Below are 19734 nucleotides of genomic sequence, written 5' to 3' on the forward strand. Positions count from 1 at the left end.
TGCTTGTTTACTAGTCTCTGTAAGCCAGGAAGAGTGGTGCAACATACAAATGTGTCCGTGTAGCAACACAAGCCAATACTTTAAAGGACAGGGGCCCGGGGAGGGAGCTCTCTCTCTCTCTGTGTGTGTGTGTGTGTGTGTGTGTGTGTGTGTGTGTGTGTGTGTGTGAGAGAGAGTGTGAGTGAGAGACAGAAGTCAGAGGAATAACAACCTGTTATTCAATAGATTAAATTCGTAATAATAATAATAATAATAATAATAATAATAATAAAAAAATAAAAAATTTTAAGAGAATCTCAAATACATTATTTTATTTAAGTGTAGGCTATAGTTAATGTTTTATTTTTTACAGTTTTTGTATTTTTCTGACATGGGGGCTCAACAATAAATGACAATCAGAAATGTCAAGTTGCATGTTGTTATTCTAACCAGCTTAGACCCCGACGCTCTGCATCTTCTGGCCGCCTCAGACCTACTCCTATCCGAGCTCCGGGAGGGTCATCAAAGAGAAGTCGCCTATTCTCAGTCCTTGCCCCACAATGGTGGAATGAACTACCCACCCCAGTTAGGACAGCCGAATCACGTCCAATCTTTCGCCGTCGACTAAAGACGCACTTCTTCAACCATTATCTGAATAAAAAAATATATATCTAACCCTAACTAACCGTACTGTCATGCACTTGTCCTAATAAACTAACCTACACTGTAGCACTCAACACTTTGATGAACATTGTTCCTCAGCTGATAGAGTTGTGCCCTTCCTGATGGCTTGTCGTACAGAACTTGTAAGTCGCTTTGGATAAAAGCGTCAGCTAAATGACTAAATGTAGTTCTGTTGCATTTCCAATTTATTTATTTAAATTATAAATTGATCAGGTATCGATAAGGGAATCGATAAAGAATCGAATCGATAAGCAGAATCGATAATGGAATCGTATCGATAAAATCCTATCAATTCCCATCCCTACTCCCAAGCATCTGAAATGTTTTACCATCGGTATCTGTCCTGGGAGGGTTGTATCTTTTTTTGCAGGGGTGTTAAGTGGAAGGAAAGCCGACTTTGGCCAATTTATCTTAAATCCAGATAAATCACCAAAGTCCTCAATCAACTTGAGCAGATGAGGCAATGTGGTGTTGGGGTTTTCCATGAACAATATTACATCGTCCGCATATAAACTAATTTTTTGTTGTGTGCCCTTGATTACGATAGGTTCTATGGATTGGGATTGTCTTATATATTGTGCTAAAGGCTCTAATGATAGATTGAACAGTCCGGGACTAAGAGGACAACCCTGTCTGGCAGAGCGTGATACCGGAAATATTTCGGAGATGATTGTGCCTGTTGTAATCATGGCCGATGGGTCTTTGTATAATACTTTAATCATATCGATTAATCCTTTTCCTAACCCCATCCTTTCTAGCACTGCCCACAGATACGACCATTCCAGCCTGTCAAAGGCCTTCATAGCATCCAGGGACAGCATCGCCTTAGGTATGGTGTCCTCCTTGTCGGCATCAAGTACGTGCAGTATACGTCTTATGTTCTCAGTGATCAGGCGGCCTCCTATGAAGCCAGTTTGGTCCGGGTGAACTAAAGACGTCATATGCTTTTGTAATCTGATGGCTAATACCTTAGAGTACAGTTTGATATCTGTGCCGAGGAGGCTTAAAGGTCTATAACTACCGCACTCGTTGGGGTCTTTGTCTTTTTTAAGGAGGACTGTTATGAGTGCAATATTGTCATTTTTATGGAAGTTCCCCTCCTTGACTGAGTATAAGATCATATTTAGTAATAAGGGGCCAATAATGTCCCAACAAGAAAGGTACATTTCTGATGGGAAACCGTCTCTTCCAGGAGCCTTACCACTTTTCATTGCGGTTATGGCCTTCTTGAGTTCCTCTAGTGTGATCGGTGTTTCTAACTGTTTAGCGTCATCCTCTGAAAGTTTAGGGAGAATAATTTGATTAAGAAATGTGTCCATTTTGTTTTGATCGAAGGTCATTTCTGATTTATATAAGTCGGAGTAGAATACTTTGAATGTATCGTTTATTTTTACAGGATCTGTTACAAGTACTTGTTGTGCTCTAATGGTAGTTATATCTGCAAATGTTGCATTAATTCTTAATCGCATGGCTAATAGGTGGCTGGGTTTGGAACCATGGGAGTACTGCTGTTGTCTTGTGCTGCGTATTTGTATTTCCGATTGTTGTCTGTATATGGCATTGATCTCTATTTTTAGTACGTTAACTTGATTTTCTAGTCGAGTTGAGTTGTTGTATTTCAGAGAATTAAATAACGTTGAGTAAAGCGTTTCCAGCTCATCCAGTTTTGTTCTTTGATTCTTGCGCATTTTGGAGGAAAAGCTATCCGTGAAGTCTTTGATCATTCCCTTTACCGACATCCATATTATTCTGGGGTCTTGCACCGAGTTTGCATTCTCCCGTTGGAATACTATAAGAGCTTCTTTGAGTTGTGTAATGAATTCCTTGTTATTAAGCAGCAACGAGTTAAATCGCCATCTTGGGGCTCGGGAGGATAGTATACCAAATGTACCTTTAAGGAGTAAATAACAGTGATCTGATAGTGCGTTGGGTATCATTTCCACTTCATAATTATCAAATAGTCTCTGTGATGCAAAGACATAATCTATTCTGGATAGTGTATTATGCCTCGCAGATCGACAAGAGTACTTCCGGGTCGTGGGATTAAGTAACCGCCATAAGTCATTTACACCTGTAATCTTTGACCAATCCTTTAATGCAGGGATCGGCAATAGGCGGCCCGCGGGCCGAAATTGGCCCGCCAGCAATCATTTCTGGCCTGTCAGTTTATTTTGAGAATATGATATTTATTTTATTTTAATCTTTTTTTTATTATTATTATATTTATATTATATTATATTAATATTATATATATATATTCTTTTTATTATATGCATACTTTATGTTTTATCCATGTTGAGAGTGAATAACAGGTGAGTGCAATGTACTGTGCTATAGGCTTGCTCAAAGTGAGGTGGACAGCGCTGGTGCTGAAATGGGAAACACGCAAGTCCATAAAATAAAAACACCAGTTCAGTAAATCATTCAAGCTTTATCTTTACTCGAGTCATGACTGACGGCACCACACATGCATGTGAACAGTAATGCAATAAAAAACAATGGAAAAACAATGCAATTAACTTTAAAGAAAAAGAGTGCTTGAAGAAGCTCCTGAAATGATGGCGCCGCGCTATAGGTATTTGAATTAAATGAAAAATACAATTTGGCATTAAACAGTAATGCAATTAAACATCTTTAGGTAGCTTCTTGTAAAGAGGAAATACCAACTCAGGCGCCAGAAGAGGAAACTACGACTTCCAAGACACAAACAAAACGAGGAGTCATATTTAAAGTTTATCGCAAAACGTGTCTCTTGTGTGTTCACATGGCAACACGAGGCTGATTGATTGATTGATTGATTGAAAACTTTATTAACCGATTGCAGAATGGGTTCAATGAAGCAAGCAACTGTGTTCAAGTTGGGTGGACATGGGTGGGCATTCAACGCGAGTGGACATTTGACATATTTCAAACATTAGCATGGATTGAGGAGGAAGCAGAAACAATAATAAGCCCAGGTCTGCCTGCATTATGGTGAGTTGTACATTCGATGTATAATACACCGGCTGTGGTGCTTCAAATCAAATGCACCCTACTGATCTGTTGATGTGTTATAATAATAATAATAATAATAATAATAATAATAATACATTCGATGTATAATACACCCGCCGTCGGTGCTTCAAATCAAATGCACCCTTACTGATCTGTTCATGTGTTATACTAATAATAATACATTCGATTTATAATGCGAGCACCTGCATTAAAATCAAATGACTGATCTGTTCATGTGTTATGCACTGTGTGAGAGGCACTTTATAAAAGAAAAATGTATATGTCGTTTATTTTGACAGAGTTAAACATTTTTCATTATCATTGGCCCGCCACACAATGGCTTGGGGAAAATTTGGCCCGTGGGCAAACCTAATTGCCGACCCCTGCTTTAATGCCTTCGATGAATTCTTTTGTTCGCTGGAAAAGGCGAGGTAAGATTTGTCCATCCTTGGGTTCCAGATGGCATTAAAATCCGCTCCTATTATAAATGAGTAATCGGGAATGTCTAACATTGCATTGGTTAGTGTAGTGAAGAAATCGTCTTCGTACAAATTTGGGGCGTATACCGCTATCAACGCTATTTTCCTGTTCTTATGTTCAATCTTAGCTATAGTTATCCGACCTTCTACATCAGACCATACTCCCTTTAGTACAATATTCAACTTACGTTTAACGACTATTGCTACACCCCGAGTTCTCGTACCAATAGAGGAGTGACTGATATTATGGTATATGTTGTCCGCTAATTTATCTATGTCTTTCCCTAGAATGTGTGTTTCGCTTAGCAGAGCAATGTCCACATGTTCTTTTTTCATCAGTGTGAGCACGCTTTTGCGTTTGAGTTGGTTATTTATTCCCCCGGTGTTCCATATCATTATATTCAAACTAGCCATAGTCTATACAAGTTTTCAAGTTTCAAGTTTCTTTAATAGTTGTCATACAGAAGTACAGAATACTTTTGTACAAAATGCTTCTTACTGTTGCGCTCCAGAGACTGTGCATGACAAGGTAAGTATGAAATAAAAACATAGTAAAAATTAGAAGTAAAAAAAGAGGTCACAGTGTTCAGTTTAGACATATGTACAATGTTCGTAGACGTAGTTACCATACAATATACAATACTGTGCAGTGTACTAATATACAATACTATATAGTGCAAGGCATAAATGGACGAGGTGCAGTTTAGGTACAATTCACAGTAGGTGTACGAGTTGTAGTGCAAATCCTTTATCAATAAATATAAAGTGTAAGTGTGTTTGTGTGATCTAAAGTGTGGAGAGTGGGTGCTGCAGTGTGTTGTTGTTTGAGTGAGTGTGTGCGTGTGGGTGTGTGTGCTGTGTGCATTTGATGGTTGTTGCATAGTGATTATTGTTCGTTTAGCGATTATTGTTCGTTTAGCAGCCTGATGGCCTGGGGATAGAAGCTCCTTCTGAGTCTTTCTGTGCTCGCCATAAGACTCCGGTATCGCCTGCCTGACGGCAGCAGTTCAAAGAGGCAGTTGTTCGGGTGGCTCGAGTCCTTAATAATTCTCTTAGCCTTCCCCTTGCACCGCTTGTTGTAAATGTTCTGGAGGGTGGGAAGCCCCCCTCTAATTGTGCGTTCGGCTGAGCGTGTCACTCTTTGTAGTCTGCTACGGTCTTGTGCAGTGCTATTCCCAAACCAGGAGGTGATGTTGCCGGTCAGGATGCTCTCTATTGTACATGAGTAGAAGTTCCTAAGGATCTTCTGACTGACTTGGAACTTCCTTAGGCGCCTGAGGAAGTAGAGGCGTTGTCGTGCCTTCTTCACAACACTGTCAATGTGTGTGGTCCATGTCAAGTCCTCGGATATGTGGGCTCCGAGGTACTTGAAACTGTTCACTCTCTCAACTGGTGCCCCGTCGATGCTGAGGGGGCTGTAGTCCTTGACCCCCGACCTCCTGAAGTCCACAATCATCTCTTTTGTTTTGCTGACGTTCAGGGAGAGGCAGTTCTCCTGACACCACTGTGACAGGTTCTCTACCTCTTCCAGGTAGGCCCTTTCGTCGTTGGCAGAGATCAGGCCCACCACTACTGTGTCATCAGCAAATTTGATGATGGTGTTGTTGTTCCGCTGTGCTACGCAGTCATGTGTGTACAGGGAGTAGAGGAGGGGGCTCAGAACACAGCCCTGGGGGGCCCCTATGTTGAGCGTGATGGATGAGGAGGTGCAGTTGCCGGCTCTTACCACCTGGGGTCTGCCCGTCAGGAAGTCCAGGACCCACTGGCACAGGTCATAGTTCAAGCCCAGGTCCCTGAGCTTGGCTATGAGTTTGGAGGGGACTATGGTATTGAATGCTGAGCTGTAGTCGATGAACAGCATTCTCACATAGTTCCCCTGCCTCTTGTCCAGATGTGATGCTGCTGTGTGCAGCACATGGGCTATGGCGTCCTCCGTGGACCTGTTGGGGCGATATGCAAATTGCAGAGGGTCCAGGTTGATGGGGAGGGAGGAACAGATGTAGCCCTTCACTAGCTTCTCAAAGCACTTCATGGCTATGGAGGTGAGGGCTACAGGGCGGTAGTCGTTGAGGCAAGCGGGCGTAGATTTTTTGGGTACAGGGATGATGGTGGACTTCTTCAGACAGGTGGGGATGACGGCCTGTTCCAAGGACAGGTTGAAGATGTCAGTGAATACCGGGGCCAGTTGGTCGGCACAGACTTTTAGGACGCGGCCGGGGATGCCGTCCGGTCCTGCTGCCTTCCTGATATCCACTTTTTTAAAGATCCGTCTCACCTCATGCTCTGTTACCCTGAACACTGAGTCTCCATCAGCAGACCCCCCCCCCCCCATTGCCGTGGTTTGTAGGCTGGTGTTGTTATTCACAGCCTCAAACCTCGCATAGAAGGAGTTGAGATCATTTGCTAAGGAGATGTCACTGTTCAGTTTGAGGGGGGTTCCTTTGTAGTCTGTCATTGTTCTGAGGCCCTGCCACATGCCTCTAGAGTCAGCCTGTTCAAACTGAAGTTCAACTTTATCCCTGTAACGCCGTTTTGCCTCTATTACTGCTCTCCTGACGTTGTATCTTGCCATCTTGTGTTCTTCCATGTTGCCTGTCACCAGCCCGGTGTTGTATGCTGATGTGCGCACTTTCAGAGCCTCACGGACGGATTTGTCTACCCAGGGCTTTTGATTTGGGTAGATATTAATTTTGGTGGAGGGGATTATTACTTCTACCTGAGTACAGACATAGTCAATCACCGTTTCGGTGTATTCGTTAATATTGGCTGTGTTATCACGGAATACACTCCATTCTGTGCTTCCCAGCACTGCTTGGAGTGACTCCACTGACGTCACGGCCCAACGCTTAACCTCTCGCGAGACCACCGGCGTTCGCTTGAGACTCTGTCTGTACTTCGGCAAAAGAAAGATGGCGGCGTGATCGCTTTTACCGAATGGACTAAGAGCCTGTGACTTGTACCCATTCTTAAATTGCGAGTATACATGGTCTAATATGTTCTCGCCTCTGGTGGGACAGGTCACATGCTGATAGAAATTCGGCAGCACCGTTTTAAGACGCGCGCTGTTGAAATCCCCCAAGACCAAAATGGCAGCGTCAACATTAGCTGCTTGGAGTTTGTTTACCTCGTCGTGAAGTTTTGAAAGTGCGACCCCAGTGTTCGCGTGTGGTGGAATGTACACTCCGATGAGGATGATGGACGTTAACTCTCTTGGGAGGAAGAAGGGTCGACATTTTATCGTGATAAACTCCAGGTCTGGGGAGCAGTGGTTAGACATTTCCTTTGTGTTGCCTACATCGCACCACTCCTTGTTTATCATGAAGGCAATGCCGCCTCCTTTCTTCTTTAATGACTCTTCTGTCGTCCGGTCTTTGCGGAGAACGAAGAAATGGTCTGCCGGTTCTATTGCGTGGTTCGGGACATCTGGACTCAGCCAAGTTTCTGTGAAACAGAGGACGTTACAATCCCGAATGTCCCTCTGGAATTGGATCCTTGCTCTGATGTCGTCCAATTTGTTTCCTATCGATTGCACATTGGCCAACAATATGCTGGGCAATGTGGTTCTGTGTCGTTTGGACCTCAGTCTGTTCCGGACCCCGGCTCTCTTTCCTCGTCTTCGCGGCGGCTTCTTGGCGTCTTGGCCATGGCCGGCATAACAAAGGATCTCGGCGGGCCATTTCTGCTGTTCAGCGATCCGATCCAGAGAGCAATCCAAACGGTAAGTTTTTCTTAATCCAATGTCAATGATTGACTGACGGTCATACACATATAATGCACCAACAGTTGGTGCAGATAAAACTCCTAATACTATAAGAATTAACAAAATAAAGCACAGTCTCGTCGGAGCGATCAGAAAGGCAGCCATCAGAGCGGCGCCAGTACATGTTGCATTGTAATTTTTGGTAATGCTTCTAGAGTGCGAGGCAATAATAGATATACATCCCACTAGTGAGGTCCCGTTGAGAGCCGAGCTTAAAAACATACAAATAAAAATCCCCTACCCTTCCCTCCCACCGAGAGTCGTACAGGATTGTGTTCCATGAACACAACCTTTGCGTATGACTCCCTCCCTTGCACCACCGGATATCCCAGAATGATCCAATTATCCTTAACATTCCTATGTATACCATAGGATCTAACACTCTAAATTCTACCATAAGTAGAATGTCGACTGTGGCTTGGCCACTTTCCCGTAAAAAATAAATAAATAAAAAATTTAAATGAGATAAACTAAAAATAAAGACCAAAAATAAGCTTCAATTGTCATGCCCTAATCAAGTTCAAGTTCTTTAATAGTTGTCATACAGAAGTACAGAATACTTTCATACAAAATGCTTCTTACTGTTACGCTCCAGAGACTGTGCTAGACAAGATAGTATCAAATAACATAATAACATAATATAGCATGAATTTAGAAGAAGAAAATGAGGTCACAGTGTTCGGTATAGACATATGTACAATGTTCTGAGTTACCATATAATATACAATACACAATACTATGCAGTGTACTAATGTACAGTACTATCTAGTGCAAAGCAGAAATGGGATGAGGTACAATTTTAGGTACAATTTACAGTAAGGTGTACGAGTTGTAGTGCAATCCTTCATCCATAAATATAAAGTGTGGGGAGTGGGTGCTACAGTGTGTTTGTTTAAAGTGGGTGTGTGCTATAAGTGTGTGGAGTGGGTGCTACAGTGTGTTTGTTTAAAGTGAGTGTGTGCGTGTGGATGTGTGTGCTATGTGCGTTTGGTGGTTGTTGTTGTTGTGTAGTGTTCATTCATTGTTCGTTTAGCAGCCTGATGGCCTGGGGATAGAAGCTTCTTCTGAGTCTTTCTGTGCTCGCCTTGAGACTCCTGTATCGCTTGCCTGACCGCAGCAGTTCAAAGAGGCAGTTGTTCGGGTGACTGGAGTCTTTAATGATTCTCTTAGCCTTGCCCTTGCAACGCTTGTAGTAAATGTTCTGGAGGGTGGGGAGCCCCCCTCCAATTGTGCGTTCGGCTGAACGTGTCACTCTTTGTAGTCTGCTTTGGTCTTTTGCAGTGCTATTCCCAAACCAGGAGGTGATGTTGCCGGTCAAGATGCTCTCTATTGTACATGAGTAGAAGTTCTTAAGGATCTTCTGGCTGACTTGGAACTTCCTTAGGCGCCTGAGGAAGTAGAGGCGTTGTCGTGCCTTCTTCACAACACTGTTAATGTGTGTGGTCCATGTCAAGTCCTCGGATATGTAGGCTCCGAGGTACTTAAAGCTGTTGACTCTCTCAACCGGTGCCCCGTCGATGCTGAGGGGGCTGTAGTCCTTGACCCCCGACCTCCTGAAGTCCACAATCATCTCCTTTGTTTTGCTGACGTTCAGGGAGAGGCTGTTTTCCTGGCACCATCCCGCCAGGACCTTGACCTCTTCCAGGTAGGCCCTCTCGTCGTTGGCAGAGATCAGGCCCACCACCACTGTGTCGTCAGCAAATTTGACGATTGTATTGCTACTCCGCTGAGCCACACAGTCGTGTGTGTACAGGGAGTAGAGGAGGGGACTCAGAACACAGCCCTGGGGGGCCCCTATGTTGAGGGTGATGGATGAGGAGGTGCAGTTGCCTGCTCTCACCACCTGGGGTCTGCCAGTCAGGAAGTCCAAGACCCACTGGCAGAGGTCATAGCCCAAGCCCAGGTCCCTGAGCTTGGCTATGAGTATGGAGGGGACTATGGTATTGAATGCCGAGCTGTAGTCGATGAATAGCATTCTCACATAGTTCCCCTGCCTCTTGTCCAGGTGTGATGCTGCTGTGTGCAGCACATGGGATATGGCGTCCTCCGTGGACCTGTTGGGGCGGTATGCAAATTGCAGGGGGTCCATGTTGATGGGGAGGGAGGAGCAGATGTAGCCCTTTACTAGCTTCTCAAAGCACTTCATGGCTATGGAGGTGAGAGCTACAGGGCGGTAGTCGTTGAGGCAAGCAGGCTTGGATTTTTTGGGTACAGGGATAATAGTGGACTTCTTCAGGCAGGTGGGGATGACAGCCTGTTCTAAGGACAGGTTAAATATGTCAGTGAATACTGGGGCCAGTTGGTCGGCACAGACTTTTAGGACGCGGCCGGGGATGCCGTCTGGACCTGCTGCCTTCCTGATATTCACTTTTTTAAAGGTCCGCCTCACCTCATGCTCTGTTACCCTGAACACTGCGCCTCCATCAGCAGCCGACCCCCCCCCCCCATTGCAGAGGCTTGTGAGCTGGTGTTGTTATTACCAGCATCAAACCTCGCATAGAAGGTATTGAGGTCATTTGCTAAGGAGATGTCACTGTTCAGTTTGAGGGAGGCGCCTTTGTAGTCTGTCATCGTTTTGAGCCCCTGCCACATAGCTCTAGAGTCAGCTTGTTCAAACTGGAGTTCAATTTTATCCCTGTAGTGTCGTTTGGCCTCTGACACTGTCCTCCTTACGTTGTGTCGCGCCACCTTGTGGTCATTCATGTTGCCTGCCTCTAGGCCGTCGTTGTATGCTTTGGTGCGCTCTCTCAGAGCTTCACGGACGGATTTGTCTACCCAGGGTTTTTGATTTGGGTAAACTTTCATTTTGGTAGTGGGGATTGTTTCTTTCACCCTAGTACAAACATAGTCCAGCACTGTCTCCGTGTAGACATTAATGTTATCTGTGTCGCGGAACACATTCCAGTCTGTGTGGTGAAACACTGACCGGATCGTCTCCTCTGACGTCACATCCCATTTCTGCACCTCTCGCGAGACTACGGGAGTACTTTTAATTCTCTGTCTGTACTTTGGTGAAAGAAAGATGGATGCGTGATCTGACTTACCAAAGCCACTATCAGAATGAGCCTTGTAGCCACCTTTAAATTGCGTGTAACAGTGATCTAGGATGTTACCGCCTCTGGTGTTGCAAGTCACATGCTGATAGAAGTCAGGCAATACCTTTCTCAGATTGGCGCTATTGAAATCTCCCAGAACTAAAATGGCGGCGTTAACATTCGCCACTTGGATTCTATTTACCTCGTCGTGTAGTCTGGAGAGCGCAACCTTGTTGCTGGCTTGCGGTGGAATATACACTCCGACCAGGACGATCGCCGTTAACTCCCTCGGGAGGAAGAAAGGACGACACTTGATGGTTATATATTCCAGTTCTGGGGAGCAGTGGTTGGATAATTCCTTCACGTTAGTTGGATCGCTCCAATTTTTGTTAAACATGAAGGCAATACCTCCTCCACGTTGTTTACCGGACTCTGCTGATGTCCGATCCTTGCGATGGATAAAGAAGTGATCAGCCGGTTGAATTGCGTGGTCTGGGACGTCCGGCGTCAACCACGTCTCGGTGAAGCAGAGGACGTTGCAGTCCCTAACGTCTCTTTGATATTGAATCCTTGCTCGGATGTCATCCAGTTTATTGTCAATTGATTGTACATTGGCTAGCAATATACTGGGCAGTGGTGTACGGTGGCGTCTGGATCTCAGCCTGTTACGGATCCCAGCCCTCTTCCCTCGCCGTCTGGTTCCTCTGTTCCTGGGGTCTAGGAACAAAGGATCTGGTCCTGATCTCCGGAGAATTTCTTCAGGCCATTGATGCGGTTCGGAAAGCTGATCCAGTGAGTAATCCAGTTGGTAAGTTTCCCGTAATCCAATGTCTATGAGTGACTGACGGTCATATACATTAAATGCACCAACAGTTGGTACGAACAAAACTCTAAAAACTATAAATATTAACAAAAGTAAACACAGTCTCGACGGAGCGAACAGAGAGGCAGCCGGTCGGAGCAGCGCCATCTCACTTACATTTTATATGAACTTGTGTAATTTATAGTAACCCATGAATAATATGAAGGTATTGAACTGAGGGGAGAGCCTCAATAAATCAGAGAGAGCGGATGAAAAAGAAAAAAACAAGTAAAAGGAAGAGAACATTAACTTAGATCTTAAAAGAGCATTGCTATGCTTAAACATCTAAAGTATAAATTGGAGAAGTAGTGAAATTATTTCCCATTAATAAAAAAACAGTTTTTAAATACGTATATGCAGCATTTCCCCTGACCGGGGTGGGCGATGATCGTTGTGTAGAGTGATCTTTCAGCCGGCCGGCTATGATGGCTCTGTGGTTCTGCATCTAGATAGCTGTTGATTATTCCCCCGAGGGGCTTCTGGTAGAGTGAATGACCACGTATTGCTGATATTCCAGAATGCTCCATATATCAAAGAATGCTTCGATGTTCTAGATTATTCCAATATGTCATTTTTACATTGTTTGAATGTTCCAGTATGTTCTGGAGTGTTCCAATCTTGAATCCAATATGTCCGCAATAATATAAACACGTCGGGGAAAGCATTCAAAAACTCTGAGCACGTAGGTCTCTCTGTCCCAAATCCTCGGTTATTAAAGATTGTACTATATGGTGACCTTGCATAACTGAGATTAAAAGGCCATTTATACACTATTCTGCGTGTTGTTCAGACAGGAATTTGGCTGCATCTTCAGGCGAGTTGAGGAGAACCCTTGCTCCTTGTTTGTCGACAATGCGAAGTATTGCAGGGTATATTAGTAGGGGTCTGTATTTCCCCAGGTATAGTTGAGACATCACCGTCTTGAACTTGGCACGCAGTTCCACTACATCATGACAATAATCTTCAAAGCAGTGTATTGGTACCTCCATGTATTTCAGATTGCCTTTCATCCTGCGAGTTTCACGAATAATAATTTCTTTTATTCTGACTTGGCGCAGGATAACCAATATCACTCTGGGCTTAGCGTTATTGCCAATGGAGCGGGGTCCCAATCTGAAGCACTGATCCACCTCCGGTATTTTAGGAAGGATCCCTGTTCCCAAGATTTTCTGTAATTCTGTGGCAAACTCTTCAGGGTTTGCACATCTCACTGATTCTTCCAGACCGACAATACGAATATTCAGCTTGCGTTTTTGATATTCCATCTGGAATATTTTGGCTTTCTGTTCTTTATTGATTCGCGTAAGCTCCATCGTTATTTCGCTGAGCTCCGTCTTGATTTCATTGTAGTTCCCCTTCATCTCAGCAGTTAGGTTAACTTTGTTAACCTCTACTTCATTGTAGATGCGAGTGAAATTGATTTCGTGGGCTTCCATTACTTTCTCCAGAGCCTCGGTGCGTTTAATCTGTGCGTCGGCGTCCGCTCTCAGCGCATCAATTTTGCCTTCAATAGATTCTTTAATAGCATCTACTTTTTGAGTTATTATCTTCTCCGACAGTTGTGATTGGAGGATCATTTCCTCCATTCTCTTCTCCATTGTATTCCCCATTTCCTCCATTCTCTTCTCCATTGTATTCCCCATTTCCTCCATTTTCCGGATGATATGTTCGGTATCTGCGGAGGTGTTTGATGGGGTTGAACTTGAAGCGGCCTCTGTCAAGTCTATATTTCCTGCTGTACGAATCCTGGATCCTGCGGCGGGACCTCTACGACTGGTTTTGGTCTCGTTGTGTCTTTCCTTGTGTTTGGCATCTCGATTCTTTTGGTCAATATAGTTAGTTAATAATCTCAGTTGATATATGCGTCAAGTTTTAAACGCATTAATGGTTTATAAATATGTTTTTAAAACGAAAAAAAAAATAACGGGTGAGCAGCTGTGTCACATGCGACTTACTCCATTCTAACGCTAAACCGGAATCGAAAACCATTTCTGACTTGTACAGGTTGGAGTAAAACTCGTTGAAAGTCTCGTAAATCTTTTTGGGGTCTGTAACAAGTCCTTGTTGGTCCTTAATAGTAGGGATATCTGCAAATTTTGCGTTAGATCGTATCTTCATAGCTAGTAGGTGACTTGGTTTAGAACCATGAAAGTAATAATGTTGTCTTGTGCTACGTATTTGAAATTCAGATTGTTGTCTTAAAATGGAGTTAATCTCTTTTTTTAATACATTAATCTTTTTAGACTCCAATTGAACCGAGTAGTTGTATTGTAAAGAGGAGAATAACGACGAGTAAAGCGTTTCCAGCTCTACCAATTTTGAACAACGATTCTTGCGTAGGTTGGAGGCAAAGCCCGTTGTGTAATCCTTGATAAAACCCTTTACCGTCATCCATAACGTTCTGGGGTCCTGTACCGAATTCGCGTTACTCCGCAGGAATTTAATAAGTTCAACTTTGAATTGTATAATGTATTCATTGTTTTTCAGCAGCTCGGGATGACAGTCTACCAAATGAACCTTTCAGGAGTAAATAGCTGTGATCTGATAGTGCATTGGGCACCATTTCCACGTCATAATTATCAAATAGTCTTGGGGATGCAAAAACATAATCTATTCTGGAAAATGTCTTGTCTTGCAGAGCGAAAAGAGTATTCTCGGGCCGTTGGGTTGAGTAATCGCCATAGGTCATTTACACCTGTATTCTTGGCCCAATCCTTTAGTGCATTAGATGCATGTTTCTGATCATTGGAAATGGTGGGATTAGATTTATCCATCACGGGATCCCAAATAGCATTAAAATCTGCGCCAATTATAAATGAATACTCGGGACGGTTCAACATTGCTCTAGTGAGTGTAGCGTAGTAGTTGGCGTCGTAAAGATTTGGGGCATATGCCGCTATACCAACGCGATTTTTCTGTTACTGTATTTTATTTTAGCTATGGTTACTCGACCATCCACATCAGACCATACGTCCAACAATTCAATATTCAACTTCCGTTTCGCGACTATAGCAACCCCACGGGATCTCGTTCCAAAAGATGAGTAGCTAATGATGTTATGATATATTTTGTCCGCTAGCATTACATTGTCATCCACTAATAAGTGCGTTTCTCTTAAAAAAGCCACATCAACCTGTTTGTTTTTCATCAGTGTAAGCACGCTTTTGCGTTTGTGTTGTTTGTTTAGTCCCCCAGTATTCTAAATCATTATATTCAAACTAGCCATAATCTAAACATGTTGTTGTATTCTTGTGTATAATTCGTATGGAGTACCAATTCATAATAGATATATATCCAATTATTGAGGTCCTGTTGAGAGCCGAGCCTGAAAACATACATAGTATACATATAATCCCCTATTCCCCGCCCCCTCCCTCCCTTACACGACCGGTCAGCCCAGAATGAGCCATTTATCCTTAACTTTCCTATGCAAATTGCCATAGGATCTAAAACTCTTAATTCTACCTTAATAGAATGTCACCCGTGGCTTAGCCACTCTCCCGTTAAAATAATAAAATAAAAATAAAAAATATGCCTCAAATATCATAGTATATTCACTTAAAGGTGACATGTACTATAAATGTCATTTTTCAGTCTCTAGCATTGTATTATAGTAATGGGAGTTCGTATCAATGTGTTTTAGTGTCTAAATACCATATTGGCGGATTGCTCTGATTCAGCTCAGCCCCTTTCCTCCTCCAGTAAATCAGGCCATTTTGATTTGAACGGCTGATTTACGTCATTCGGCCGCTGGGTAGCAGACAGTGATGTGATTGGCTCTGTGGTTGTAGCTAATGCCCGCCCACATTCTACCTAGACTGACTGTACACAGCGAGTGGAAACCATTTCCTCATACTCTGCATGGGGAGAGAGAGAGAGAGAGATAGAGAGCACTTGGGGGGGGACCTGCCTGCCGCGCGCCACACACCCGCAAACGGGAGATTGAAAGAAAGAAAAAAAAAACCACAAGCTGCCGCGCGCCGCGAACTCTAATCACCGAGAGGGAGAGAAAGGAAGAGAGAGGGAGGGAGGGAGAGAGGGGGCCTTGTCAATAACGGCCTGTCTTTTTTTCTCTCTCTCTCTCTCCCACCCCTTCCCTCTCTCTCTCTCTCTCCCACCCCCTCTCTCTCTCTCTCTCTCTCCTCTCTCCTCTCTCCTCTCTCCTCTCTCCTCTCTCCTCTCTCTCTCTCTCTCTCTCTCTCTCTCTCTCTCTCTCTCTCTCTCTCTCTCTCTCTCTCTCTCTCTCTCTCTCTCTCTCTATACCAGTGCAGACTGTGTGGACTGACTGTCACTCAAAGTGCTTATGGGCGGAGCCAGGCCATAACAGCCTGAAATCTTGAGGCTGAAAAATGATGGTTTTGAGTACTTGATTAGAAATATAAAACAATGAATTTTTTTTGAAAAAAACCTTACAAATGTCTTCAATAGACTAACAGGAATTGTGTAAAGTTGCCCAAATAGTGCTAGGAATAGCAGTACATAGCCCCTTTAAACCTTATACTAACATGTATAAGTTAAGTCTCTATCTATCTATAACTGTCTGTCTGTTTATCTAGCTAATGCTAGTTTAAACGTTAACGTTACAGCTGGGCAGGCTGCACTAGTTAGCTAACGCTAGTTTAACCTCTTAAGCCCGATCGACCCGGTACCGGGCCGAGATTTATTTCGCATCACAAATAGATCAATACAGTCCGTATTAAGTGATGTTGCGTTTCCTTTTCAAATGTAGCCAAGAGTAAGCGGCTGAGTGGCGCAGTGGGCAAGGCGCTCGCCACTAACGCAGGATATGCTGGTATCGAGCCCAGCTCTCGGAGTTGCTACCAGCTTGGCCGGCATGTACTGTATCTACAAACACCCCTGTAAATCATCTGCCCTTTATTAATTTGCTTAGATTTTTTTGTACACTTGATCTCAAGAAGGTGCTGAATGAGCTCAGTGGCAATCTTTCACTTTTGGTCAATTTTTGCATGGTGTTATTCACCGTCAAAGATGGAACATTTAATTTATAATAATATGTATTTATATCTACCTGGCTGTCTGTCTCTATGTACTCACTCACAATATTCACTACAGCACATCCATAACATAAAAGCTATTTCCCGGTGCTTAACGCCAAGTTAAACCAATCTCCCCCCCAGGCGAGCCAATCAAACACGCTGGATCTCACCTGCCTCACGGAGACCCAGGTCCAGGTGGAGGACCAGGTGTACACACACCGGCTGGACTCTGCGCTCCACACACACACCCAGGGCAGCGCGGGGAGAGGAGGAGGAGGAGGAGGCGGGCAGCAGCAGGAGGAGGAAGAGGAGGGGTACAGGGGACTACCGATAGAGGAGGTCCTGCCGTCGCTGCCCCACATCCCGGAGTCGTTCAGAGGGAAGACCTGGGCTCAGATAGAAGAGGAGGACCAGGAGAAGGTGGAGAGGATGGTGCACGAGTTCAGACACGGACGCTTCCTGTGTTACTTTGACTCAGAGTCGCTGGCCAGGTAACGTATATACTGTTTATATTGGAGTAGTATAGGTGTAGTATATCTGCGGTAGGGCAGCCAGGTAACGTATATACTGTTTATATTGGTGTAGTATAGGTGTAGTATATCTGAGGTAGGGCAGCCAGGTAACGTATATACTGTTTATATTGGAGTAGTATAGGTGTAGTATATCTGAGGTAGGGCAGCCATGTAACGTATATACTGTTTATATTGGTGTAGTATAGGTGTAGTATAGCTGAGGTAGGGCAGCCAGGTAACGTATATACTGTTTATATTGGAGTAGTATAGGTGTAGTATATCTGAGGTAGGGCAGCCAGGTAACGTATATACTGTTTATATTGGTGTAGTATAGGTGTAGTATATCTGAGGTAGGGCAGCCAGGTAACGTATATACTGTTTATATTGGTGTAGTATAGGTGTAGTATATCTGAGGTAGGGCAGCCAGGTAACGTATATACTGTTTATATTGGTGTAGTATTTGTTGTGGACAGCGACCCCTACAGTTCGGTTGGGGCGCCTGCACAGCGAGGGTAGGATCTGGAGGGAGGTAGTGTGACCTTCCACACGTTACACTCTCCCGGTGAGAATCTGCGCTGGCTGCCGGCTGGCTGCCGGCTGGCTGCACATGTGTCGGAGGAAAACATGTGACAGTCTCCGGCCTCCCGGACCAACAGTAGGGGGGGGATGCGCAACAACCAGGAAGGGGGTTGGGAATTGGCATAACGACTAACAGTGGGATGGGAGAAAAATCGGAAAAAAATGTTGGAGTGTTCCTTAAAAACGTTTTGCTACACACACTGAGATCTAGTGATTTCATTATTTTTAGATACGGGAGGAGGAGCCCAAAAAAGAAGGGGTGTGGTCAGAACCAAGGGGCAGGATTGGAAATCGGTGTCATCCCCCTATTGGACCACGACGAAGAGGACAACCCACAATGCACCAGGAGGAGGAAGGGGAAGACGCGGAGATTCAGGCTGGCTTCGAGGTGTCAGGTGAAGTGTTTTTATCCACTTATCCAGTCCGACGCCAGGGTGACATGTTTTATCATTCTTGGTCAAGTCACAGTAGAACAGTTTTAAAAAGGGGGAGAGAGTGGCTCAGGAGGTAGAGCAGTCATCTGGTAATCAGTAGGTTCCTGGTTCCATTCCGGCTAGGGATGTCCCGATCAATTTTTTTTGCTCCCGATCCGATCCCGATCATGTGATACCGATCTTTCCCAATACGATAAAAAAAAAATTCTCCCATCCCAATTTCTCCCATTACATTCACCCTGAATGTTGACGTTATCCAGGTGAAAAGTTAACTTCATTCAAGCGAGGCATTGCAACCGGAGTAATCTAAAAACTCCGCCTCCAACCTGCTGCTTCATGAGAGCAATGGCGCCATCGTCTGTAAAAATCAGGTGACTGCAAGTTCTGCAACTAGTGGATGTCCCTCATCCTTGACATAAATCTTTTGATGTATAATTAAATCAAAGGAAATGCATTTGTTTTGGCAAAATTCTTCTGCTCTGTGTGACAATAAATTAATTAATGATGATATGCAATTTAAAACCAAAACTAAGGCCTCAGTATGAGTTTAAGACGTGAACATGGTCATGTTTGTTGAATAAAAAAAAAAAGTTAAAAAATTCTGATCTTCTGAATCAAGTGATTGGATCGGGACATCCCTAATTCCGGCTCCTCCCGGCAGCGCGTCAAAGTGTCCTTGAGCAAGACACTTAACCCCTAACTGCCTCCAATAGGCAGGTTGGCACCTTGCTTGGTTGCCTCTGCCATTGATGTGTGAATGTGAGGCTATATCAGGGGTCGACAACCTTTACATCAAAAGAGCCATTTTGCCCCCTCATACACAAAATAAAATTCACCTGGAGCCTCAAAACCTATTTACCTTAAAATGAAGATAACACAGTGTATAACGTTTTATATATATTTATACTATATATAGAGAGGGATTGGAATTTATTCAAAAGCTTATTTCTATGTACCTATTGTTATTTTTCGTTCATTCTCAAGTATCGGAGAGGAGACGGGCAGAAATTACAGCTGGCACCAAATCCATTCCGAATAAGACTAACTAATAATAACTCTGCCATTGGAAATGGGAGATTTGGCCCGATCCATAGATGTGCGACTTGGCCATTTATAGGCCATATTTCAAATTGCATGTGTCCGGATGGCAGAATTCAGTACTGTCTCTACTCTCTACATAATCTCCTGTTTAATCATCTTCCCTTTATTCATTTGCTTAGATTTTTTTTACACGTGATCTCAAGAATGTGCTGAATGAGTGGCAAAAAAATTACATTTGTCATGTATGGTGTTATTCACCATAAAAAAGAAAAGAAAATGTATATTCTCCTTTGGTTCATCACAATTTACTCAAGCCTAGTAACAGACACAATATTCCTGACACTGGGAATATTCCCTGAGATCCATAGATCATGCCCC

At 43.8% G+C, this 19734-nt stretch overlaps 1 protein-coding gene across 1 annotated transcript in view; it reads left to right on the forward strand.

Annotated features, from left to right (window-relative positions):
- zdbf2 (zinc finger, DBF-type containing 2) overlaps window positions 1–19734 on the forward strand; it is a gene marked incomplete at its 3' end in the record, with an annotated part of 68493 nt that overhangs the window by 33623 nt on the left and 15136 nt on the right. Inside the window, exons 10-11 of the mRNA XM_084322070.1 lie at window positions 16932–17281; window positions 18111–18276. Of these exons, the coding sequence (XP_084178196.1) occupies window positions 16932–17281; window positions 18111–18276 (516 nt within the window). The remainder of the gene's footprint in view (window positions 1–16931; window positions 17282–18110; window positions 18277–19734) is intronic.

Source organism: Notolepis coatsorum (genome assembly GCF_963971535.1).
Source record: "Notolepis coatsorum genome assembly, chromosome: 1".
Classification (NCBI taxonomy): Eukaryota; Metazoa; Chordata; class Actinopteri; order Aulopiformes; family Paralepididae; genus Notolepis; species Notolepis coatsorum.